General features: G+C 35.1%; 1 protein-coding gene across 2 annotated transcripts in view; it reads left to right on the top strand.

Annotated features, from left to right (window-relative positions):
- The window catches only part of LOC111054818, a 46,450-nt gene that overhangs the window by 18,302 nt on the left and 6,803 nt on the right, over positions 1-21,345 (top strand). The window contains exons 1-2 of one of the 2 annotated variants that reach the window (XM_039424546.1): positions 4,710-4,889; positions 11,751-11,850. In XM_039424546.1, coding sequence (XP_039280480.1) covers positions 11,751-11,850 — 100 coding nt within the window. In that variant the 5' untranslated portion in view covers positions 4,710-4,889. Of the gene's footprint in view, positions 1-4,709; positions 4,890-11,750; positions 11,851-21,345 lie in introns of those variants that run through there. The other variant, XM_039424545.1, reaches the window with a different exon arrangement.

Here is a 21,345-nt window from a genome sequence, read left to right on the forward strand (position 1 = left end):
TTGATATGAAATATTTTTTCTTGATTTCACATTATTTTTTACAATAAATGAGTTCATCTTGAAAACTTCCAGTCTCTGATGAGATTTTGAAAGCAATCTCATTCAATTATATTTATTTGTTTCAACGATTGAACACGACGAAGCTCGCCGCAAACAAAAACATAGGATATCGCTTAATTCTTCTTCACTCGACAAAGCAGTGTCAGACGTCAAGACTCGCAGTGCAGCCAAGCTGATCGTTGGTTGGCTGAGTCATAAACCTCTGGCTCAGTCTGAGGCAGTATTTCGTTGATAATTCCACGTCGCCGGGAGGAAATAAAGCGGAGACATATAGGCGGTTAATAAGCCGGTAGCCGTGGCGACAATTAGTCGGTTTAATCGTGTTGATCGCGTCTGCGGTTGCTGGCTGTTGCGGTCGCCGGATCTTCTTCATCCTCACGCTCTCTCTCTCTTCCACCTCTCACTCACTCTCTCACTCTCTCTTCCACCTCTCTCTCTTCCTCCTCCTCCTCCTCATCTTTCTTCTCTCTATCATTGACATCCTGCAAAGAAGCGAGCATGCAGTTCGCTCGTCACACAGTAGGTGCCAACTAATTGTGGTTTCAGTGTTCAAATTATACAGTAATCATTAAGGTGCATATGTTTGCCTGTTGTAGATTTCATCATAAATGTTCAAATTTTGGCTTTAAATAATATTTGTTCCAATATGCTTGCTGGATCTGAGAGAGAGGTGAGGGGTGGGTTGATGAGGACTGATAAAACAAGTGGTTTTGCCATCTAGGCTTTTCATAAGATTTCTAATGAGATTAGAAAATTGTACAAAATTCTGCATATGTAGCCTAATCACGGATTAACATGAATACTAAGGAAAATGTGATTCATCACCGTTCTCTAAAGGATAGTTCTCCATAGGTATAGTTAGCATAAATGAACTGGAACATGGAATTCTGATTTATGTTTCTTTGTTCTTCAGAGTTGGGAACAATATTGAGTTATTTTCTTTTGTTTCAAAATTATTTATCACTTATAATCTGATTAATGATTATAATAGGTCTATGTTATATTGTATTCATGATTATTCATGACATATGATATTATATTGTTTCTATAATAACTCAATAACTTGACCATAAATTCCCATGGTTACGTTACGTACTACTTATCCTTACTTCTGATATCCACACATCTGATATTCATCCATAATCGTTATAGGTGACATTTGATTCTTATGGGAATGCCACAAATATATGAACAAAAAATGAACCTCACTATTCGTGCTTGAGTTCAGTCATAGGAAAAAAACAGTTTTGATCAACCATCCAGAATATAGAGTGCTCAACTGCACAGTGCTTTGGAGTTTTGCGGTTACAGAATGCAGAGATCTGACCACTGAGCATACAGAATAGAGAAGTCACAAGTACAGGATGCATATTCGAACTGGGAATTGGATATGATCAGAATAATAATTGTTATTCCGCTTGTATCCAGTGCAATGTCATAACGATTTCGTTTGTTTTTTAGTTTTTCGGAAGTGGGTACGAATCGTACCCTGGAGGGACATAACCTGGATGAATTGTTTACTCGTTGCGACTGTGAGTAGTGTGGTCGGGTTTTGGTGGCAGGTAATGGGCTGGCCGCCCAGGAGTCGTGCAGTGATAACGAGCAAAAGCGAAAATGGCTCGCTGCTGCTGATGCTGATGCTGCTCTGATGATAGAATGAGCAGCTCAGCTCAGCGGACATCGAGGAAAGCGAGATCAACAAGAGTTATTGTTTCCCATTTCCTTTCGAAATTTTTCCATTGTAGTTTTCTTTTTCACCTGTCTCGTCTCGCTCTCCGCTGTTTCCTTCTCATTCTTCATCACTTCTGAGAAAGCATTCATCGGCCTTCATCCGTTATCCAGAGACACGGAATATTCATATTGCCTACTTACTGTGTTCTTAATGGGAGCAGCTCCCATTCTCATTCTCTGTACAGGCCTACTGTTTGATATTCGAAGAATAACTCTAATTTCAGTCGAGTGAGATTCAGGCCACTTTGAGGAAGTTGCATGCCTCAATTCACTTTCATCAATGTCGATTAATTAAACATGGCTGCGTTCCACGCTCACATTGCAATCAGGATTGCTTCAAGAGCGGCACACAAACAAACAGCCGAATGCTTGCTCTCCCCTTCTTCTCTCCATCCAGAGTTCAGTTTGATTATGAAAATATCAATATTGAGGACTCGTTATAAGCAATAGAGCCTCCCATACAAAAGCAATAGAGGAGTTATTGTTTTAGTTAGAAAAACCTTTTTATTGGACAAATATTTTTATCTATGAAAATGATATTATCAATACTTCTTTAATAAGCTTTAATATTCTTCCACAAGCTTGCTTATTCTCGCTCATAAAGACTATAAGTATATTTAATTCTTCTAGAAACTAGTTTCAACTTCCAAGTCAGTAAAAATATCATATGTTCTTTACTCAGTAATTATTTTTTTCTCATCTCAATTTTCATCAATAATAAGTATTTTGTAATCCATAAAAGTAGGGAAGATCATATGAAGATTATTATAATGATAACGTTTTGATAAATTTCAACTTGGAATTTTGTTCCAAAAATCCAAATATCTTGTTATTAATCCCATAGATGTTCATTCGAAGGTCTTTCTATGTTCATGGACGGGTAGATGGGAAAAGAATCATAAGAAATAATCCATTCTGCCGAAAATACAATAAATCAATTTTCCAGACAAGGTTCAACAATTTTATATATATATATATATATATATATATATATATATATATATAAATAAGAGATTTCACGAATAATTTAAAATGATTATATCTTTAATTGAATGCTCAGTTTAACTTCAGTTACCGTGAAAGCTTTCGTCAAACTAAAGGTGGTTAACCTCACGCTCAGCAATGTGAAGCATTTCTGCCGTTTATTTACTTGGTTAATAAATTAATTGAAACAACCAACCCATGATGGAAGATGATAGTCTCTCACGCCATCCAGCTAGCCGTTGAAGTAGTTAATTTTCACACTTTAAATGCCTTTCCCTTTCCACTGGAGCGGACTGAAGATCACCTGGATTCTAAATTTGCATCGGAATATGAGGTCTTTGTGCTCCAGATGACAGATTAATTACTGCAAAAAGTGTTCTGGTGGAAACTGGTTTGCTGCAGAGTTTGTACCAACAACAGTGTTATTGCTCGTCTGCTTGCAATAATTCCTTTTTTAGGAGCTGCAACACCGTGTGTAGGAGCGAGCGAAGTTAGGACTCGTTGTCTATTTTTTTTTCTGGTCGTGTGTAATGGTCGATGTTTTAATGACCTTGCCTCCCAGCATGGCCTTAACAAACAACTCATCCGCGACCCACAGTGTTTGCTCTTGTAGCGTTTTATTTCGCACTTTCAGGCTCGACAGGCGGTGATCTGTTGTTTTGCAGCGTTTCCAATCTCATTCCCAAATTTTTTGGGTAATTTCACATCACATAGAGTTCAAACAGCATTAATCCACCAATTTGTTTACTGGAATAAATAAAATACCTTCAAACCAAATCTTACTATTCTGTGTTGTATACTTATAATGCCCGAATGAGTTTTAGATTTTAGCTTAGCTATTAGGGTCAATACAAGGTAGCCTATACCAGTGCAGTGGAAATATGAACCAAACTTCACATTTTCCATGAGTGATGAGTGGCCTGTTATGTTCAAGAGTTGCCTCCACTAGCCAACTCATATACTGAATATTAATAAAAATATTCAAATGAAAATTCAAATTCAAATATCCTTTTTGGAATTGTGCTCTAGTTTTCATAATTAGTTGAAAGCCCACATTAGCCCTAGGCACTGGATAAACAATCTAGAACTATTTATGCAATAAACAGTATAGAGGTTTTCTCTGCATTAGGCTTGAACGTGGGTAATGCGAGGGACAGTGATGGGTGATGTATGGCTCTACAGATTAAGGTGGGTTCCGGAAATAACTTATATTAATACCAGGTTACCAGCTATATTACTTTGTCTGAAACTTCTTTGCCTCGAACAACTACGCTCCGAAATCTATTGAACTTAACCTACTCAGTCTTACTTTATTGTATTTATTGGAAATGTTTAGGCACTCACATTCAATGCGAAAACAGAAGAAACAATGGAAGATGTGAAAATAGAGAAATGAAGAGAAAAGAGAATACATCGATTACCGTATCTACTGAATACAGTAGTAGATAATCTTGAACCTTCATGTATGTTGGGATTGGAAGCGTGGAAATTCCAATAAGACTCATTTTTATATTTCATATATTATTATTTGACAGCTTCTTGATGAGAACCCAGTTATTCATTCAGTTTTGATGGAGTGAATATGTTGCTGTCACTACCATTCAAAGAATATTAATTAAATTCGAATTTAAAATCAGAGGGCACTCGAAGTCACTCGCAGAATCCAGACTGATATTTTAATATACTTGAATGCGTTAGAATATTGTATGATGAACAGAAGTGCTGTCGTGGAGCGTAGCATGCATTTGGGTGAATGTGAATGTGACCTTGTATTTTGAAACTATTAAGTAGTGTGAGTTCGTCTGTGCGCCGAGCTACGGTTTTGTCGTTCCACCGATTCTATGGATGTGAAATTTAGTTCACACGCGTCGACGCGATATTGTAACTGGCCACGGAAGCGTCAGTGACCGCCACTCGCGTGTGTGTGACAGAGACAGAACGACTCCCGCTTCAATAGATGGATGGAGGATGAACGAGTTAGAGGAGGAAATCGGTTTAGTGTGTCTGACAAGCATAAGGTGGAGCAGTGGAAAGCTTTTAATGGATTCAGCGGATGGAGATGGCGAGGAGACAATAATGTCTGATAAACCTATCAACCTTTATTCTGAATTACGGTAAAATGGTAGTTGAATAAAAAATAACATTATCAACCTTTTTCTTGTCATTCACAGAAACATTATGAACTTGGAGACAAGGAATATTTATTCAATCTATGTTATTTTCCATTTCTCATTGAGACTTATTTGTAAAATTTACTGAGAAATGCATTTCGTATTTTTTTAACAGAATTTTTATTCCCACAACAAATAGAATTTCAAAAATTACATGGGAATATTTTGCTATATCTCTAGCAATGAATGATAGTTGAATTAGATTATCATAACTCAGAACTTGCTCAACTCTGAAGCGAAAGAGGTGTTTAGGCAGTACGGTATGGAATATGTGATTACAGTAGAAATGCAATAAGCCTGATGTGAGTTTATTGGTTTAGTTTGAAGAAATAAAAGCCATTAAATTAATTTCCCATATTTTAAACTTGAAAGATTAATCAGAATCATGACGTTGAATTATGAAAAACAGCAAAAGCGAATCAACTGTGAATAGTTTCTAGTTTTATCAACTGAATTATCGCTAGTTTTACTTTGGTTTGCAATGATATATTACAATTATATGAGACTTCAAAATAATGATGATAAATTGTTCATCGGAAACGTAGAATAATCTATAAATCTGGTATTTATGGTGATCAGTCAAAATGTTAAGTTCATAAGTTTATAGCATGAAAGTGCTAACTTATTAGGTCCACTGGGAATAAGGCGTTTATGTCCCACTGCAATCATAGTGATGTAGGAAACTAACGTTACCTAATTGGATTTAACTGACACCAAACCGATTCATCTCAATTTAGCATCTAAACACTAATTAATCATTCAAAACAATGGTTGGTCCTCTTAATGCTCCACTATTATTATGGTTGAGATCATTTAATGGGCAGAGAAGATTATTTGAGTAATTTTAAATGACAGTTACTACGTATTAATCCATCAATAGAATTCTGAACATTGCAAAGATGAACAACAAAGTATAAAAAATAAACATGAAAACATTGATTACAACCATTATTATGATGAAAATAAGAACATTGATAATAAATACAGTCTGATGTATTATAATTATCATATGAACGAAATTATCATATCTACCCTGGTATAGTCGTCTCAAGAATATTATCAAGAATTTCTGAAATATTTCAAGTTATTTATCTCAAGTTTAATAAAAACCATACACAATCTAACCCCTTCAATTTTCTCCCACGTGGATTGCTTGAGAGGAGTATTGACACTCCAAACTTATCACAATTTCAACATGAGGGTGAGTTTGAAAATGATTGCTATTCTAACAGAAACATTTTTTCAATTTTTCAATATTTTAATGTTCTCTCTTATTTTATATAATTTTTCTTCCTGCGGGGCTACTTGATAGTTTTTCTTTTGAATCGCCAATGGGACTGATACCTATTAATTCTTTACCTATTAGTTTCGTCAAATAATGCTACTATCAAGTATCCAGAAACACTATTTCATTTATTGTTTTGATATTAAAATTTAAATTTGGTCTGAATATGTGATTAGTATAATCCACACCTATCTGCCCAACTAAAAACAAGGCTTCACAATTTATTCCAGAATATCACAAAATGGTTTTGGAGTTGACTCTCCCCTATACCTATGATTCAATAGCTAGGCTACCTAATGTTTAATGCAAACCCAAAATAAGCAATCTCAGATGAAATCCTCCTATAGTCCTTAAACTACATGGAATGTCCTTCTGCATTATGTAACTCACATGAATTATTTCCTATCCCATAAAACTTACATGAGAGAAACTAGAAGCTCCAGTATTCTTCTTTGTTTGCTTAGAATTGAATATGACGACATAAATTGCAGCCTGGCAGCTGCCTGCCACCCTCAGTGCGTGTGCGATGGCGACGGCTGCTCCAACATTGGAGGGTTCCATCTTTCTCATATCACTCAGTGAAATTCCATTTCTCAAGACTCTCTTCTTGGCCCCCTACATTCTTTTTTTTTATTTGATCTCCTCTTCATTCTTTGTCCGTCCACTCTTTTAATCCTTCACTTATTCGTTCGCCTTTTCACTCTTAGAACTTTAAAATTCAATTCTATTTTTGTTACATAAAATATCAATGATCTCCTTTTGTCTCCTCAGTTATATGAACTTCATTCAAGTGAGTTATCCGAATTGTTCCCTCGATATTTTAATTCTATCAAATTTCATGTAATAAATTCCATATAGTTTAATATTCAATGTATAACACTGATAACTAAAGATTTTAATAGATCTTCAAAGTTGGATCTTATTTAAACAATGATTTCATTAGCGTTTAGAAGCAGATGAATCAGAATAGATCTTTTCCATGTTTCTATGATACTCTACTTTTCCTCTTTCTCCTGATACAGGCTACTCTTCAAATTGATGAAAAATATAGATTGGATTACAAAGAATCGTTCAGAATCGAAAATAAGGCAGATGAATGGATGGGCTTCTAAATTCAAAATGGAGAAATGAAGCTATACGTGGAGCTTTTCAGCTCCCCATCCCCACGGCTGTAGGCTTCAATAATAATTGAAGTCTACTGTCGTGGCGGGGAACTGACAAGCTTTTCCCTGAATAATAATGATTATTATTCAGAAAAAGTCAATGGAATCCATGTTCTCCCTTGACAACTTATTGTGGCGGAATTTGAATTCAAATTCCAATGAGAATACGCATCACGTTGTAGTGCTATGTCTCGTATTTTGGGGCAGACAAAAACATGATTTTAGATTAGTTTCCCAGTGATGGTAAGAGACTTTTTAGGTGACTAAATAATGTCAAAATCAGATACATCGCGCCCAGCCGCTGTAAAATTCGTTCCAAGCCAGAACAACGGACGATTGGTGGGCGAATGAATACAGTGTTGAAAAGTAACAATAGGACAGACAGCTCGATAATTATCATTCGGCACAATGCTATTCAATTGAGGGCAGATAGTGTCTGCATTCATCCAGCACAGAGGTCTCACTTAATTGGTCCAGCCAGTATTGGCTACTTCTCAGTAAGCAACGAACGAATTTGAAAAAACCGTTGAGCGTTTTATTGGTAGGTAGTTGATACTTTTATACCCTTGCGTTCGATTCCTGACTCAGCGAAGCTTGGTTTTCATGAATTGGGCCTCGAGGAGCTCAGAGGATTGGAAACAAAAAGTTTCTTTATTTTGTTGGTCACATCTCACACGCTCATGTTCGCTGTAACTCACGATCCTTGGGAATAGTGATCACGATTTCCATCTTCCATGATCATAATGGAATGGTAGCATGAAAATACTGTAAGAACAGATGAGTGTGAAGGGACAAAAACCATAGTAGTAACATGCAGGGAAGATTTTTTCAAAGAATAATATTTGTACAAGCTCTGGGGGTTTGCGAACGTATTTCAGAGAGTTGCCATTAAACAATAATATTTATAATCAAAGCTGCTAAGCACTGTCCCACTCATCCCTTGACAAATTTTTATGTCAATGATAACTATTGAGTTCTAGTGGAATGACATCTTTGGAATGGTTTGATTCAGTTCACATAATTTGAATTGAAAATAAATAATTGGGATAGATTATCGGTTTATGCTACACATTAATACCCACATTAATAAATTGGCATATTTACCTATCCTGACATTGTATTGGAAGAATATATCATATGAAATGATAGTCGAACAAAGAAGGATTGTGCGATTCGAAGGACAAGTTATAATGCACCAAAAAAATGTTATGATACCAATAGCAAATCAATTCTAAATTATTCCTAGACTCCTTCAATGAAGAATAGAGAAATAACTGATTGAATAATAGAGAATAAATTCTCTATCATGAGAGAATTATGGGATTATATCCATAAAATTATGGAATATATTCTTAGCTTCCAATAGAAAGACAACCAATTTTCTCTAAATGAGAGAGATGAATGAATGAGGCATTATTATTGCGTTTTACCTTACTAGTTGCACTAGTATATTTCCATCTTGCGTGTCTCCAAGATAAGAACTTGCCTTTGAATATGGACTAATAACTTCTACAATCTGGGCTCGATCCACTTCTTTCTAATTACTCTGACAGCTGTTCTCATTATCCTTTTTTCATTCCTTTGAAACCTTATTCTTTTTTTGGGAAGTAATTCTCTAATTATTTCCTCTTTTTCACGCTTGCAATAATAACTGTTCAATCATTGTGTACCATCACTATGGAACACTGTGTGCTCTGCTCATGCTGATAAACAAAACAAAAGATAATCTTTTTTCACATGAACTTACATGAGTTGCGATCACGGAACTTTGAACGGATTCCCGGATTAGCTTATCATAATAATCATAAACACTGAACAAAGAAATTCACAGCATGCATACCTCCATATATGAAGTAATAGTTAGTTTCAAGTATAATAAACTCACAGATGAAGCCTAGAGGAAACTTTTATAGTGAAATAATACAATAAGGAAAGCAGTATTTCAAATTCCGGACATGATTTTGATTGGCTCAGGCCCCTATGCAGATACTGGGTTTAATCGGAGAAATGTCATCAGTTCGTTTAAACCCCGTATGAAACACATTATGATAGATGCAACCATATCTACAAGTTAACGTGGTTAAGCGTTAAACGTAGTGTTAACATATGGCCCTCAGTGCTGTAAGGTCGGAAAAATAAGAAAATAAAGAATAATACAATAGTATTGAATGGGAAAATGGAATATGAATAGATTTATCAGTAGGAAAACATTTAAATCAGAAAAATGTGTCTCACCCAGAGAGTGCATAGTATGTAATAAAGTATACATTCAATATGAATAAAAATATAAATCTGAGTACCCTCTACACTCAATGTATGTAGACAATTTATGTATGCATTCAATGTGCTTCTTAAATTCTATACTCCCTGGTCTCTGGTTTCAACATGCATTATATAAATATTTATGTGAGCAACTTATATATTGTGTGTGATCTGTGTATCTGTTCTGTCGTGATTTTTTGAATCCCTCATTATGAATTGTCTACTCTTTCATTTTCAATTTTCATACAAATACACTTCTCAATTTTAAATTCAGGATTACTATTGACTCTTTTCTAGAAACCCACTGTTCTCTTTATACTAAAAATATAATTTCGTTCAGATTTGATGTTGTGAGATACGACATTCCTCGTTACCCAAATCAGATTATCTTTCGGAAAGTCACGAACCAATGATAAAAATCTGTTGGGTCCAATTCGTGCCTTGAAATATGTAATTTACGTCCCCTGGTTCCATCAAAAGAAACGTGACGTTTGAGACAGATATCTCTTGCTGAACAGCAATCATGTATCCAGTGCAGGGACAATCACTTCCAAAAACTGATTCTATTACAGTACTACTTTCTTACAGAATCAAGCTCTAGGTGAATAGAAATATTCTTTATTGGTGATACATAATATATATAGTAGGCTACTAATTTTTACAAAATTGACTATTCATGCCGAGACAGTTCATAGGAAGTTACAATTATTAATATTAATAGGTATAAATTTATAGGATTGTGAACAATAAATCATCCTTATCCAGGAGAGTTAAAGGGTTTAATTAATAGAAGGGTTGAATTAAAAGTAGTGTTCTGGTTCTGAATAGAACATTTTCCGGTCAAAGATAAGGGAATTAAAAATTCCTACTTCTATAAACCACTAATTGGCCAATAATCAATTATTGATTATCGATCATTATTCATCATCAAGTATTCAAAAAGGATGTATCCTGCACTCACCACTGAATAGCTGGGTTCAAAGTACCCCATATTGAGCAGTTAATTCGTCTAGCAGTATCGTTCACTGATAATTGAGACTCACGATTTCAGATTCGGTGTGGCAGACATGAACAATCGATTTGTTTGCGGATATGCTCCAATGAACGAGCTGCATCACTAAGGAAAACTATCATCAAAATCAGCATGTTTGTAAAAAATATAAACTTGTATCCATGGATGCGGACTAAACTTCATAGCCGAATCATTACCCACGAAGAATAAATGGGTAGTACCGTTGCATTGTTGATATATCAGTTACTGGGCCTATCGATTGGAATTCTTTGCCAGTTAAATTGTCCTTGCTGCTGCGCTATAACTATTATAACCTGAAACGGTTGCCAGGCTTTTAACGACGCCTTTGCGATCATTGATTCGACGTGTATACATTATACAAACTTAACTCACAAAAAGATAATATTTTCAATAAAAATGTTATCATTTTCATATTTGTTATGTAGTTAGTTTTCCTCTTGTAGTTTTGGAGTTGATTGCAGATGAACCACATCTTTCTACTGAGCTTGAAAGCATGCTGGTCATACACATTCAAAGCAACTCACTCCCATATTTGTGCATTTATTTATTTGAATAGCCACTTATTCCTACCGAGGATAACTCTCATATTCGAGATAGCTAATAAATAGCTAGTAAGTTCAGTTTTAGGCAGATATAAATATAGATACATGATCAATGATCCACCTGCTTCATGTGTAAGTTCATATATTCAGAACTACCATATATGCTAACCGTGAATAAGAAAGTCAAGAAGAAGAGCCTTCCATAAGTCTCATTTCATCCATTGAATTCAAGATTTCCTTTTTCAAAACTTTTACTTTTATAATTAAGTTGTATTAGTTCTATAAGTTCTGCAAAACATTATTTCTTTTCATAATTAGAAAAAAATCCTCATATTCCAGATTTCTAGATTAGTAATGTAATGGTTTCTGATAAAATTATTCAATATTGGGTGATGAAAAAATAGAATTAAATCCTCATGTTCATATTCATAATAATTATTTTGAGATATATGAATAGACTACTCCATATTCAATTCAATCGCACTTATGATTTTGTTAATTCTTTTTCATTTTTTTCAGATGATGAAACAGAGGAGTCTCACTAATATTTTAGCATTATGTGGTATCTACTTCCTTCCTGGTATAAGTTCTTCGTTATCATCATCAGATCATCTTTCAGGTAAGTTCCAATATCATATGAGCTTCATTTAATTCTAAACTATTATAAACTTCTACTCACACAGCAAAAAAGGTTATGCCAATTTGTTTCTAGGGAATGGTACGATGAAAGGTGAGTCACATGTTAAGAGGAAGAAAGAAGATAAAGAAATGTTCATTTTTCCATTCAAACAGAATAATCACTTTGTTAAATTTATAAGTTTTTCGTATTTGTCTCCTTAATATCAATCAATTTTTATAATTATTGAATTTAATCTATAAATGTCATGAGAATTGGAAATTTTTCAATTGTTTAATTATTATTCGTAACATTCCTCAATTTCCTATTATACTTGGGTATCTCTAATATGAATTGTTTCTTCATTGTCATGGAAGACGAGTTTATCAGCTTCGTTGTTCAGCCTACATTATTCTCTTTGAGGAGTGGGCTATATTATCACTTTCAAAGAATTTTCAGCAGGATATTCTAAGGGTACTTGCACACACACCGATTTTGGATGGCCGGTTTTTTACCGGCCGTCCAAATTCCAATAGTGGCGCGCAGGCGAGAACGGGACCTGGCACACACGCCGACCGCTGATCGGCGCCGGTAAAATGCCGGCGAGCAGCCGGCCACTGCCACTGCGTACCACCGGTGCCGGCGATGTGCCGGCGATACAGTGGCGCCCGTGAGTAGATGCAGGCTTGCACACACACACCGATTTTTCACCGACCGTCCTTGCCAGTTCTCGCTACACCATCCTTCATTCCAGTCGACTGCTCTGCTCAAATTTTTTTTATTCAAATTCAAATTTTATTCAATCCAATTCACAATATTTACAAATTATGAGAAAAAATAATACAGCTTAACAATATTAGAGTAATAAGTTAATATTTTATAAATTACATAAAAGTCTAATTTATTAAACAAATAACAATAACATCAGACAAGAATTCGAACATGCTAAACCAGGACTAATTTGTGAATTTGGATAGAAAAATACTGCTTGCTGAGAGTACAAAACTCTACGTCTGCGAGCAGGAATGAATATCTGATAATTTATGAATTTATAGAGAAGTAGAAAAATATAAAAAGAAGAAAGAAAGAAAAATTAGCAACTAAAAATTAGCAAGAATTCAATCACTCACACATTCACACTAACCATGCTCACTGTTCAATTCCAGCTCATTTAGCCAATGCATAGCCACCATTATCAGAGTATTTTAACTAAGAAACCACATTGAATAAGGTCTCTAGATAGTCAGGCATAAGACCTCTAAGCCATCCAAGAACTTTTGTTTTAAAAACAAGTCGATTTTGTGTTCTCTTAATTTCAAGAGGAATATTGTTGAAAAACTTAGGGCCGAGAAATACAAACGATTTCTGGAAACAAGTGGTATACGATTTAGGAAGTCTTAGTAAATCAGATGTCACTCTCCTAGTTTGATAACTAGGAACATCCCTGAACAACGCATGACCACAGTTTCCAGACATAACATAAAACATATACAATACTTTGAAAACATAGATATATCTGAGAGGCAAGCATCTGAGACTCTGAAAGATAGGAAAAGAATGTTCATATCTACCCTCCTTCTTGATGGCACGAACTATGGATTTTTGTATAGTTATTAAGGGCTTCAAGTGACTAATGTAAGTGGAGCCCCAACAATTTATACCGTAGCTGATTTTTGAATCGACAAGTGCTCTTTTGATAGTGCGAGGTAATTACGTTTGAAATGGGTGACATAGATAATGATATCCTTATATCTTCCAGAGTCTTTCTACTCTACAAAAATGGCGACAAATCTAAAAAAAATAACTATAGAGCCATTTCCCTTTTAAACATCTTTTCAAAACATAGAAGCCATAATTCATTCTAATTACCAATAATTTATTATCAAATAATATCCCGTAATCTGCACTTAGTGTGAATATACCATTACTAGAACATTGTCTTAATCAGGCAGTAAAAAATCGCCCGTCCAAAAATCGGTGTGTGTGCAAGTAGCCGTTAAAATTCTGCTACCGATAAAAAATCGGCCGGTAAAAAACCAGCCGTCCAAAATCGGTGTGTGTGCAAGCAGCCTAATGTGTCAAATAGAGCGATGAATTTGTTGCTCCAACCGAATCTTAAATACATGATATCCAAATGATTGTTAGAAAATTTCGGCAAAAGGATGAGTTCCGTAACCATTTCAGCAGTAGCTTCGAGTCATTATTTTTTGTTCTCAGAAATTTACATACAATGAACAATGACCGAGCATATGAACATAGTGCACGATGTACGGCAACAGAGCTGTTCACAATGCAACAACTGTTCAAAGCTTACACTACAATGATACCGTAGTCAAATATTACAGCTACCGTACTTTTTAAATTGGGTCTATATTATAGTGCATGGGAAACACGAGTTTGTTTATGGAGATATGAAATTATAATTTTTTCATCACAGCAAATCCGTGTCTTACAGAGGTTCTTTTGAAACTTCATGCGTACCAACACAAGAATTTCCCGTTAGCCATAAAACAAGAAATAAAAATAAATGAAGCTGCAATTTCATCAAACGTAAAATCATAATGGTCTCACGCTAATTACTGCACTGATCGTATCGGCTGAAAATTGTAATTGCCTTTCTGCAGGATATGATTACGTTTTGAATTTTCTTAGTTGAAATTTCACCATTTAAATTGTCTCAATTTTTTGAGACAACATATTCATATTAAGTTTCATCATGGGTGTAGAAGTTCCACATGAAATTTCAATTCATGCCAACATGAGTAACTTCCAATTTCTTAGAATTTCTTGATCATGCCAGTATTTATTCATTATTGCTTGTGAGTAGGCTATAATACATAATTGTCATTATAATACATTTAAATTGAATCTGAGAGTTATTTATTCTCCAACAAGTGCTTCAAGATCTCAATCTCTCCAATTTTTGAAATGTCTATATAATCTATGATATATTAATAATTCGTTGCAAACTCTATCCTCAAGTGATTAAGACTCTATCGTGGTTAAGTGGTAGAGAGGACATTACTGTCCAAACTTCGCCACGTCAAAAAATAAAAAAGGTCATTCTATTTTATTCCTTACACTTTTCAAACTTTTCTCCTCTTTAAGTATTATTAATTTTTTGTGAATACATCATATAGAATAGGAATAAGAATAAACTTTACTAGCCCAAAAAACAGGAAGCCACAGTTTATAAATACATCAAACTGTATCAAATTCAACAGCGGAAAGAGAAGGGATCTTTCAGCAATTACTCTCAAAAAGTATTTAAGATATTTTTACCCTGGTGCGTCAATAATAGGGGTGTATTAAACACGATAGATTAGTGTGCGTAAAAATAATATGTGTAAAATGTGTGCGCCAATAACTCAGTTTTTTTGAAACATAGTTTTCCTTGGAAGGGTGAGAACATAATTATATTCACGAATATCTTCTGCTCGATTCCTCACTTTAAATTACCAGGGGTCTTTATCCAACTATCTCTACCTGAAGCTTTCAAGCATGAACACAGAGTGAACAGACAATATTGCAATAAAGTGTTGACCACTATTCATGGTGAGCAGTGAGCGCGGCGCAGAGCAGAGCAGAGGCTCACTCATGTATGAAGAAGTGCAGCGATGAGTTATTGTTGTGGGGTGTGAGGATGGATGACAAGGTTGACAGTGGACAGGTGGTTGGCGGTGCGGTGGACGATTAGTGAAGTGACAGTTCCATCCAGCGAGCAATCAGAGCGAGAGCGAGGTCGTGTACGACTTTCCGAGTGCCGGAAAAATAATAATTGTTAAACGGCTGGAATGGACCCGTTACAGAAGAAAGCCATTCCTTCACTTTTTTCTCATACTTATAATATGCACTTTCCCCTTTCCGCTGTCGATGCAGTGCGAGAGTGAATGCAGCTGAACCAATTAGCTCTTAAACCAAAATAAATGGCTCCCAAATTCAGTCTGGTATTATCCGAATGATTTTGAAAATATTGAATCAAGTTCCATATAGCACATATTCAGTGTCTATTTAGTTTATTCATATAGTCTCGAATCAGCATATAAGTGGAATAGGGGGCTCTTTTTGCCTCAACTTCGCCCACATCACTTGTAATGTTATAAAGTACAAATAAAAGACATCTATCGATCAGCAGGCCAGAAGCAAGTTTTTACTGAATTTTCCCAGGAAACCTCTAGACTCCTCAATATTAATATAATATTTCTATAACATGAGAAATATAACATACGAAATTATATGTGAAATATTCCCATTTTGATTTAATACTGTGAGAGAGGAATTCCGATGCTGATGCAGTTCTGATGCGATTTCGATGCAGTTCGATGATAGTGGAGCATTTCATGATTGTAGTGTTCAACACTCAATATGCTGAGCCAAACATGAGTGGCTTTTCAAAAGTAACATTATTTCATCTAATTTTTCAGCAATATGGATGATTTTGAAAAATTTTATATTAGGACTTTTGATATCAGGAATCAATGAATTTTCAAATAATATGAATTTGTACTTATCGCTTACCACAATGTATTTCAAGTATATTTTGAATTAATTGAGTTAAATATCATAATGTTTAAAAAAGGTTATTCAGCCCTTCGTTGAATACAGCATCACAGATTTTGAACCAGGAAACGGATACAAGCTGATTATGATAGGTCGGATGTTGATGGACCGTTTCCATAATGGCATTAACACATATTTAGCGGGCATACACTTCAACAGCAGACCGACCACTCTCTAACGGAACCTAGCGAAGTTACTTATCAATGAAAATGTCCATCGTCATTGCGGATTCAATGGATTAGCTACAATACAATTTATGGAGCTCGAGCAATAATTGCACAGTTATCTCATTTATGGATGCCATGTTGTCATTTTGGATTAATGTCACTCATTTCTCCGGTGTACATAATACGTAACAATTATGTACGTCCATAATACGCAACCTACATTAATTCAGATATGATCAGAATCTGGATCCTTGATCTACTAGAATTCATATGATATTATAATAATTATTCATGTGATTGGAGATCTGATTGGTATTTTCAAATCATATCAGCAAAATTTGAACTTTTATCCTGGCTTATCACAAATATTTTTTTATTATTATTCAAATGATTGAAAGTTTTATGAGAGGTATGGAACGAAGTATTACAATTGATAATGTAGCTATCAATTAAGATACTCATTTGTTTTTGACAGCTATCGGATTAACATAAGTACGATGAATATGAAATTCACAATCAATAGCCTACAAATCTCCCAATATTATTTCATTTTTATTTGTTGACGTTTCGTGATAGGTGTTTGACAGATGTAGCTGCAAGCGTAATTTGCTGAACAGCTGAACTCTGGAACTGCGATGTATCAGGATAAAGAAATGTGAATTATTGAATAACTTGTAGCAGTTCTGCGGAGAACGAACAACTTGCTGACAGCACAAAGAAGTATGCGACAAGCTCTCGAAATTTACAGCATTGGGGTAAAGAAACGCCACCAGGAATGACTGATGTGACATGGATACCTGCACTGGATATGTTGGTTGGAGCGAAGAGCTTTTCTCGTCTGATACTAGCCGCAAGGCGAAACGTCGTTCATCTCCAGTCTTTGAACTTTTGCTTTAAGACCTGCAACAGTACTGATTTATTATTACTTTCAACTTCCGCTGTCTTCTTATTCCAAATTCTCCTACGCGAACTTCTCGCGAAGTAATGAATTTGTCATTTGCGTTCAAATTCTTGGTTAGATCATTTAACACTATGAGTTTTCTTTGATGTCTTCTCTCAATTGTCGAAATTTATTACAATTTATGGAATTTGCAAAGTCCTTTTATTCATAAATATTGAATGGAAACATCAGAGCACCTGATTTTATAGTCGTATTCAAACTTCTCATGTTATAACTGAACTCGAATAATAATGATCAAATCCGTAAAAAGTGCCGTTATTTCAAATACATCAATACTGTGGATGATAACCCGTCATTATAACTCACCATGAACTCTGTAGGCATGCGATTTAGTAATATTGTAGTATAGTAACTATGGTTCACATTTTTGGCAGTCTCAAGATTGCCAAGAAATTGGAAAATATGTAGACCTACAAAGTAGATAAACCCACATGCAAAATTTTGTGTTGAAAATTATTATGGAATTGAAGTTGTTGAAGCTCATTAGTAGAATCAGTTAATGGTACAGTATGATAAAAACTTCCAATTGAATTTTTCAATTGTTTAATTGGTTTCACTCAGCTTTGAACAGATGTAATAAGTGAGGATCTCTGACAGTTTCAATAAAAAATCAAATATTAATTTAATTTTTGAATCATTTAATAAAGATACGTCACGTCAGGTCATTCTTAATGTAATGTCACGACAGACTCCAGGGATAGTCAGCAGGTCAGCCCCTCCGAAAATTTCAATATTTACTTGATACATTGGGTGGAATGGGAGAAACACTGAATAATTCATTAAAATCTCTTTTCAAAAGTGCAATAACGTAATCAATGTCACTAACCGACTTTTAGACACATCTCCACTCCAAGTTAACTGCATCTCTCGATGACCACCCTCCCAACTTAAAAACTTTAATCGTTCAGACTCGAGAACAGAGCAGGAAAATAGCAACTTTTTAATCAAAGTTCGTTATTCTCTACCGAACTTTTGCCAGCTACGCTCCAGCACTCAACAAAGCCCTTTCAACAAAGTTGCACCACAATTCTCCTTCAATTATTGTAAGTCATGTAATTCAATTAAGACAAAGCTTACTTATGCTCTCAGATGAGTTCTAGTATAATGAGAATTGAATCACATCTCAGTCATTTGGAAAATTCAATTATATATTTACTTGATCTTGTAATGGGATGAGAATTAATTGGGCAATATTGTGAACAACAGTTGATAATTTCATCTAGAATTCTAATTTCCACATAGAATGGGAGTTTATGAGCTTGGGAGACGATTGGGGAGAAAGGGGGCTCAGTCCTACATCCCTCATAGACGGGCCACCTCGGTAGAAAGGTAAAGGTTCCAGACGCTAAAAACTGATTTTAATTGGAAGGGCGGCACGAATATTAACATTCGAACTGACATTGATATGATATTATATCTGAAACATTTAACATTATAATGTAACATTGTTGCATAGCGAGCACAAAGCAAAGGAAAGTAAACATGGGATGACAGGATGAATACTAGAAACTACCCAGAATCTGTGTTAATCAACGTGTGTTGATCAACCTGGACAACAAAAAAAGCAGCTGAGTTTATACTATTGCTTCCTATTCTATGTGTGTGGGTCAGGATTGTATAGTTGTGGAAATCATGGGTATTGATTCGAGAATTAATTAAAACTGGTTCACGTGATTTTGTGAACGATCGTGTTTCCATCAATTCGAAGAATTCCTATCAATTCGTATCGAATACCAATTCAAAGATTGAGTTTCACCTCAGTGCGCATCAAAGTTCAATTAAGCCAATCTACAACGGTAATGGATTCTGAAACAAACAGAAAACAAGGTATCAATGGAGTTTCACTTCATGACAGGACTTGAGAGGGGTTAACCGATTTGCGTTGTATAACATTTCTTTGGCTTGAACTTACTATAAGTATATTGATAATGTGATAGTAGGCCTGACGATTATTAGTTGATAATGATGTTGATAACTGAAATGAAATTGATGAGTTGGAGGAAACAATGAACTGAATAGAAATCTAGTCAGTTACTTCATCGGAATGGGGAAAAACTTCCTGATGTTAGACTCCCAGTACAATAAAAATATCAAGAAAGCACTACCACCATTGCTGAGATAGAACCATTCATTTAAAAATGATAAGCTCCCTCTTACATGAGATAAATAGATTAGCAACTGGACTCTTCTGTTCTCTAGTATGTTCAACAAGCTCAAATTAATACTTGAGTAAATTATGTTTAAAGTTGTACATGAACCTGCAGAGTTATTCACTTATTTAGCGAATTGCTGGCTATAAATTGTTCCGTAAATAAAAAGCATGCATTTACATTCATTTCCAAGGGTGTGAAGACAAGGAGGTAAAACAGCTTGTATTCAATACACACCCAGTTACATGACAGTCCCACTATGTTTGACGTACGACATTTGTGAGTACTGACGTGTGAATTCAAATTCCAAGCATTCATGCTATGGTATCAGGCCCTAGAGCTGGGTTGACAGCCCAATTTGATTTCCAGCCCTATTTGGCCATGATAAGCAGGCAAGAGGGGAATCTGTCAAGTGAACTCACTCAAACCACAATGGAATACATATCAAGTTAATAATTAATGAGTTATTCGGATCTGTTGTGATATTGTTGACCAATGTAGTGATAATCTCGGAATAGCGGCTACATTGTCATTGGAAGTTATGTTCCTACTCTATTTATCATGGAAATTGTAGAATCTTCCTCTTCCTAATCTGTATTATTCTCCTCATTCATTGATTAATGTGTGAGAGGAAATTTATTTAGTAATATTGATGATATTATGGAAATCTACAATGTCATAAAATTTTCCCTCCATCAAGTGCTCTTAAGAAGTGGAATTTGAAGAGTGGATACGTTTGAAGAAGGAGGGGAAGAACAGTATTGGAAAATTATTGAAAATAATCGGGAAAATTTGGAGCTAAATGGAAAATACAAGTAGTAAATTGAAAAATTGAAAAAGTCAGTGAGGATTGGAGAAGGGAAAGAAAGTACCAGTTGCAAATAACGGGAGCAAAACAGAAACAGATGAAAACAAGGCAAGATGAAGGCAAGGCAAGATGAAGGCAAGACAAGGGAAGGTGTGTATGATGTGCTGATTGAATGAGGTGGCCATGCCATGTCATCTTCGCTGATGCACTGCCACCGCTATCATCATCACTGCCACCATCGTCACCAATATTCACTCTGCGCTTTCCACGCTCAAAGAAAACCAGGAAAAACTGAACAATTCTCCGTTTGACGACTTTATTGACAGCGTGGGAGAATTTCTAGACCGCGAATCTGTGGCATTCGAATCGGTAGACGGATGAAAAGATAGACTGGTATATTGTTATCTTCTGATAACGGATCAGTTAACGAGGAGGCACGTGCATTTAATAGTTTCATGGAGAGCTCCTTATTGCAATCGTAGAGGAATGCAACATTGAATCTTACAATTTTTTAGACCAACGGAACTTTGTGAACATTTCAAGAGATTTCCATTGAATTGGTAAATTTCACGATACTCATATAAAATCATCGTTGTTATAATGTTGTGATTTGCTGTTTTATTTTGCTGTTTACTTGTTTTGTCACTCACAAATAAAATTGATAAAAGTAATCTATTTTTAACTGAAACGATTCTATGCAGAAGTTACATTGATTGGAAAATGAATTCAATTACAAAAAGTGAACCTCCAATGCTCTAATGATAGGTTATATTCCTGAGAATATCAACTTAAGAAATGACATTATGATCTCCTGAATTTAGCGATTTGTAGAACTTATGAGGAACTTATTGA

This window comes from Nilaparvata lugens, chromosome 3 (assembly GCF_014356525.2).
Source record: "Nilaparvata lugens isolate BPH chromosome 3, ASM1435652v1, whole genome shotgun sequence".
In the NCBI taxonomy this organism is placed as follows: Eukaryota; Metazoa; Arthropoda; class Insecta; order Hemiptera; family Delphacidae; genus Nilaparvata; species Nilaparvata lugens.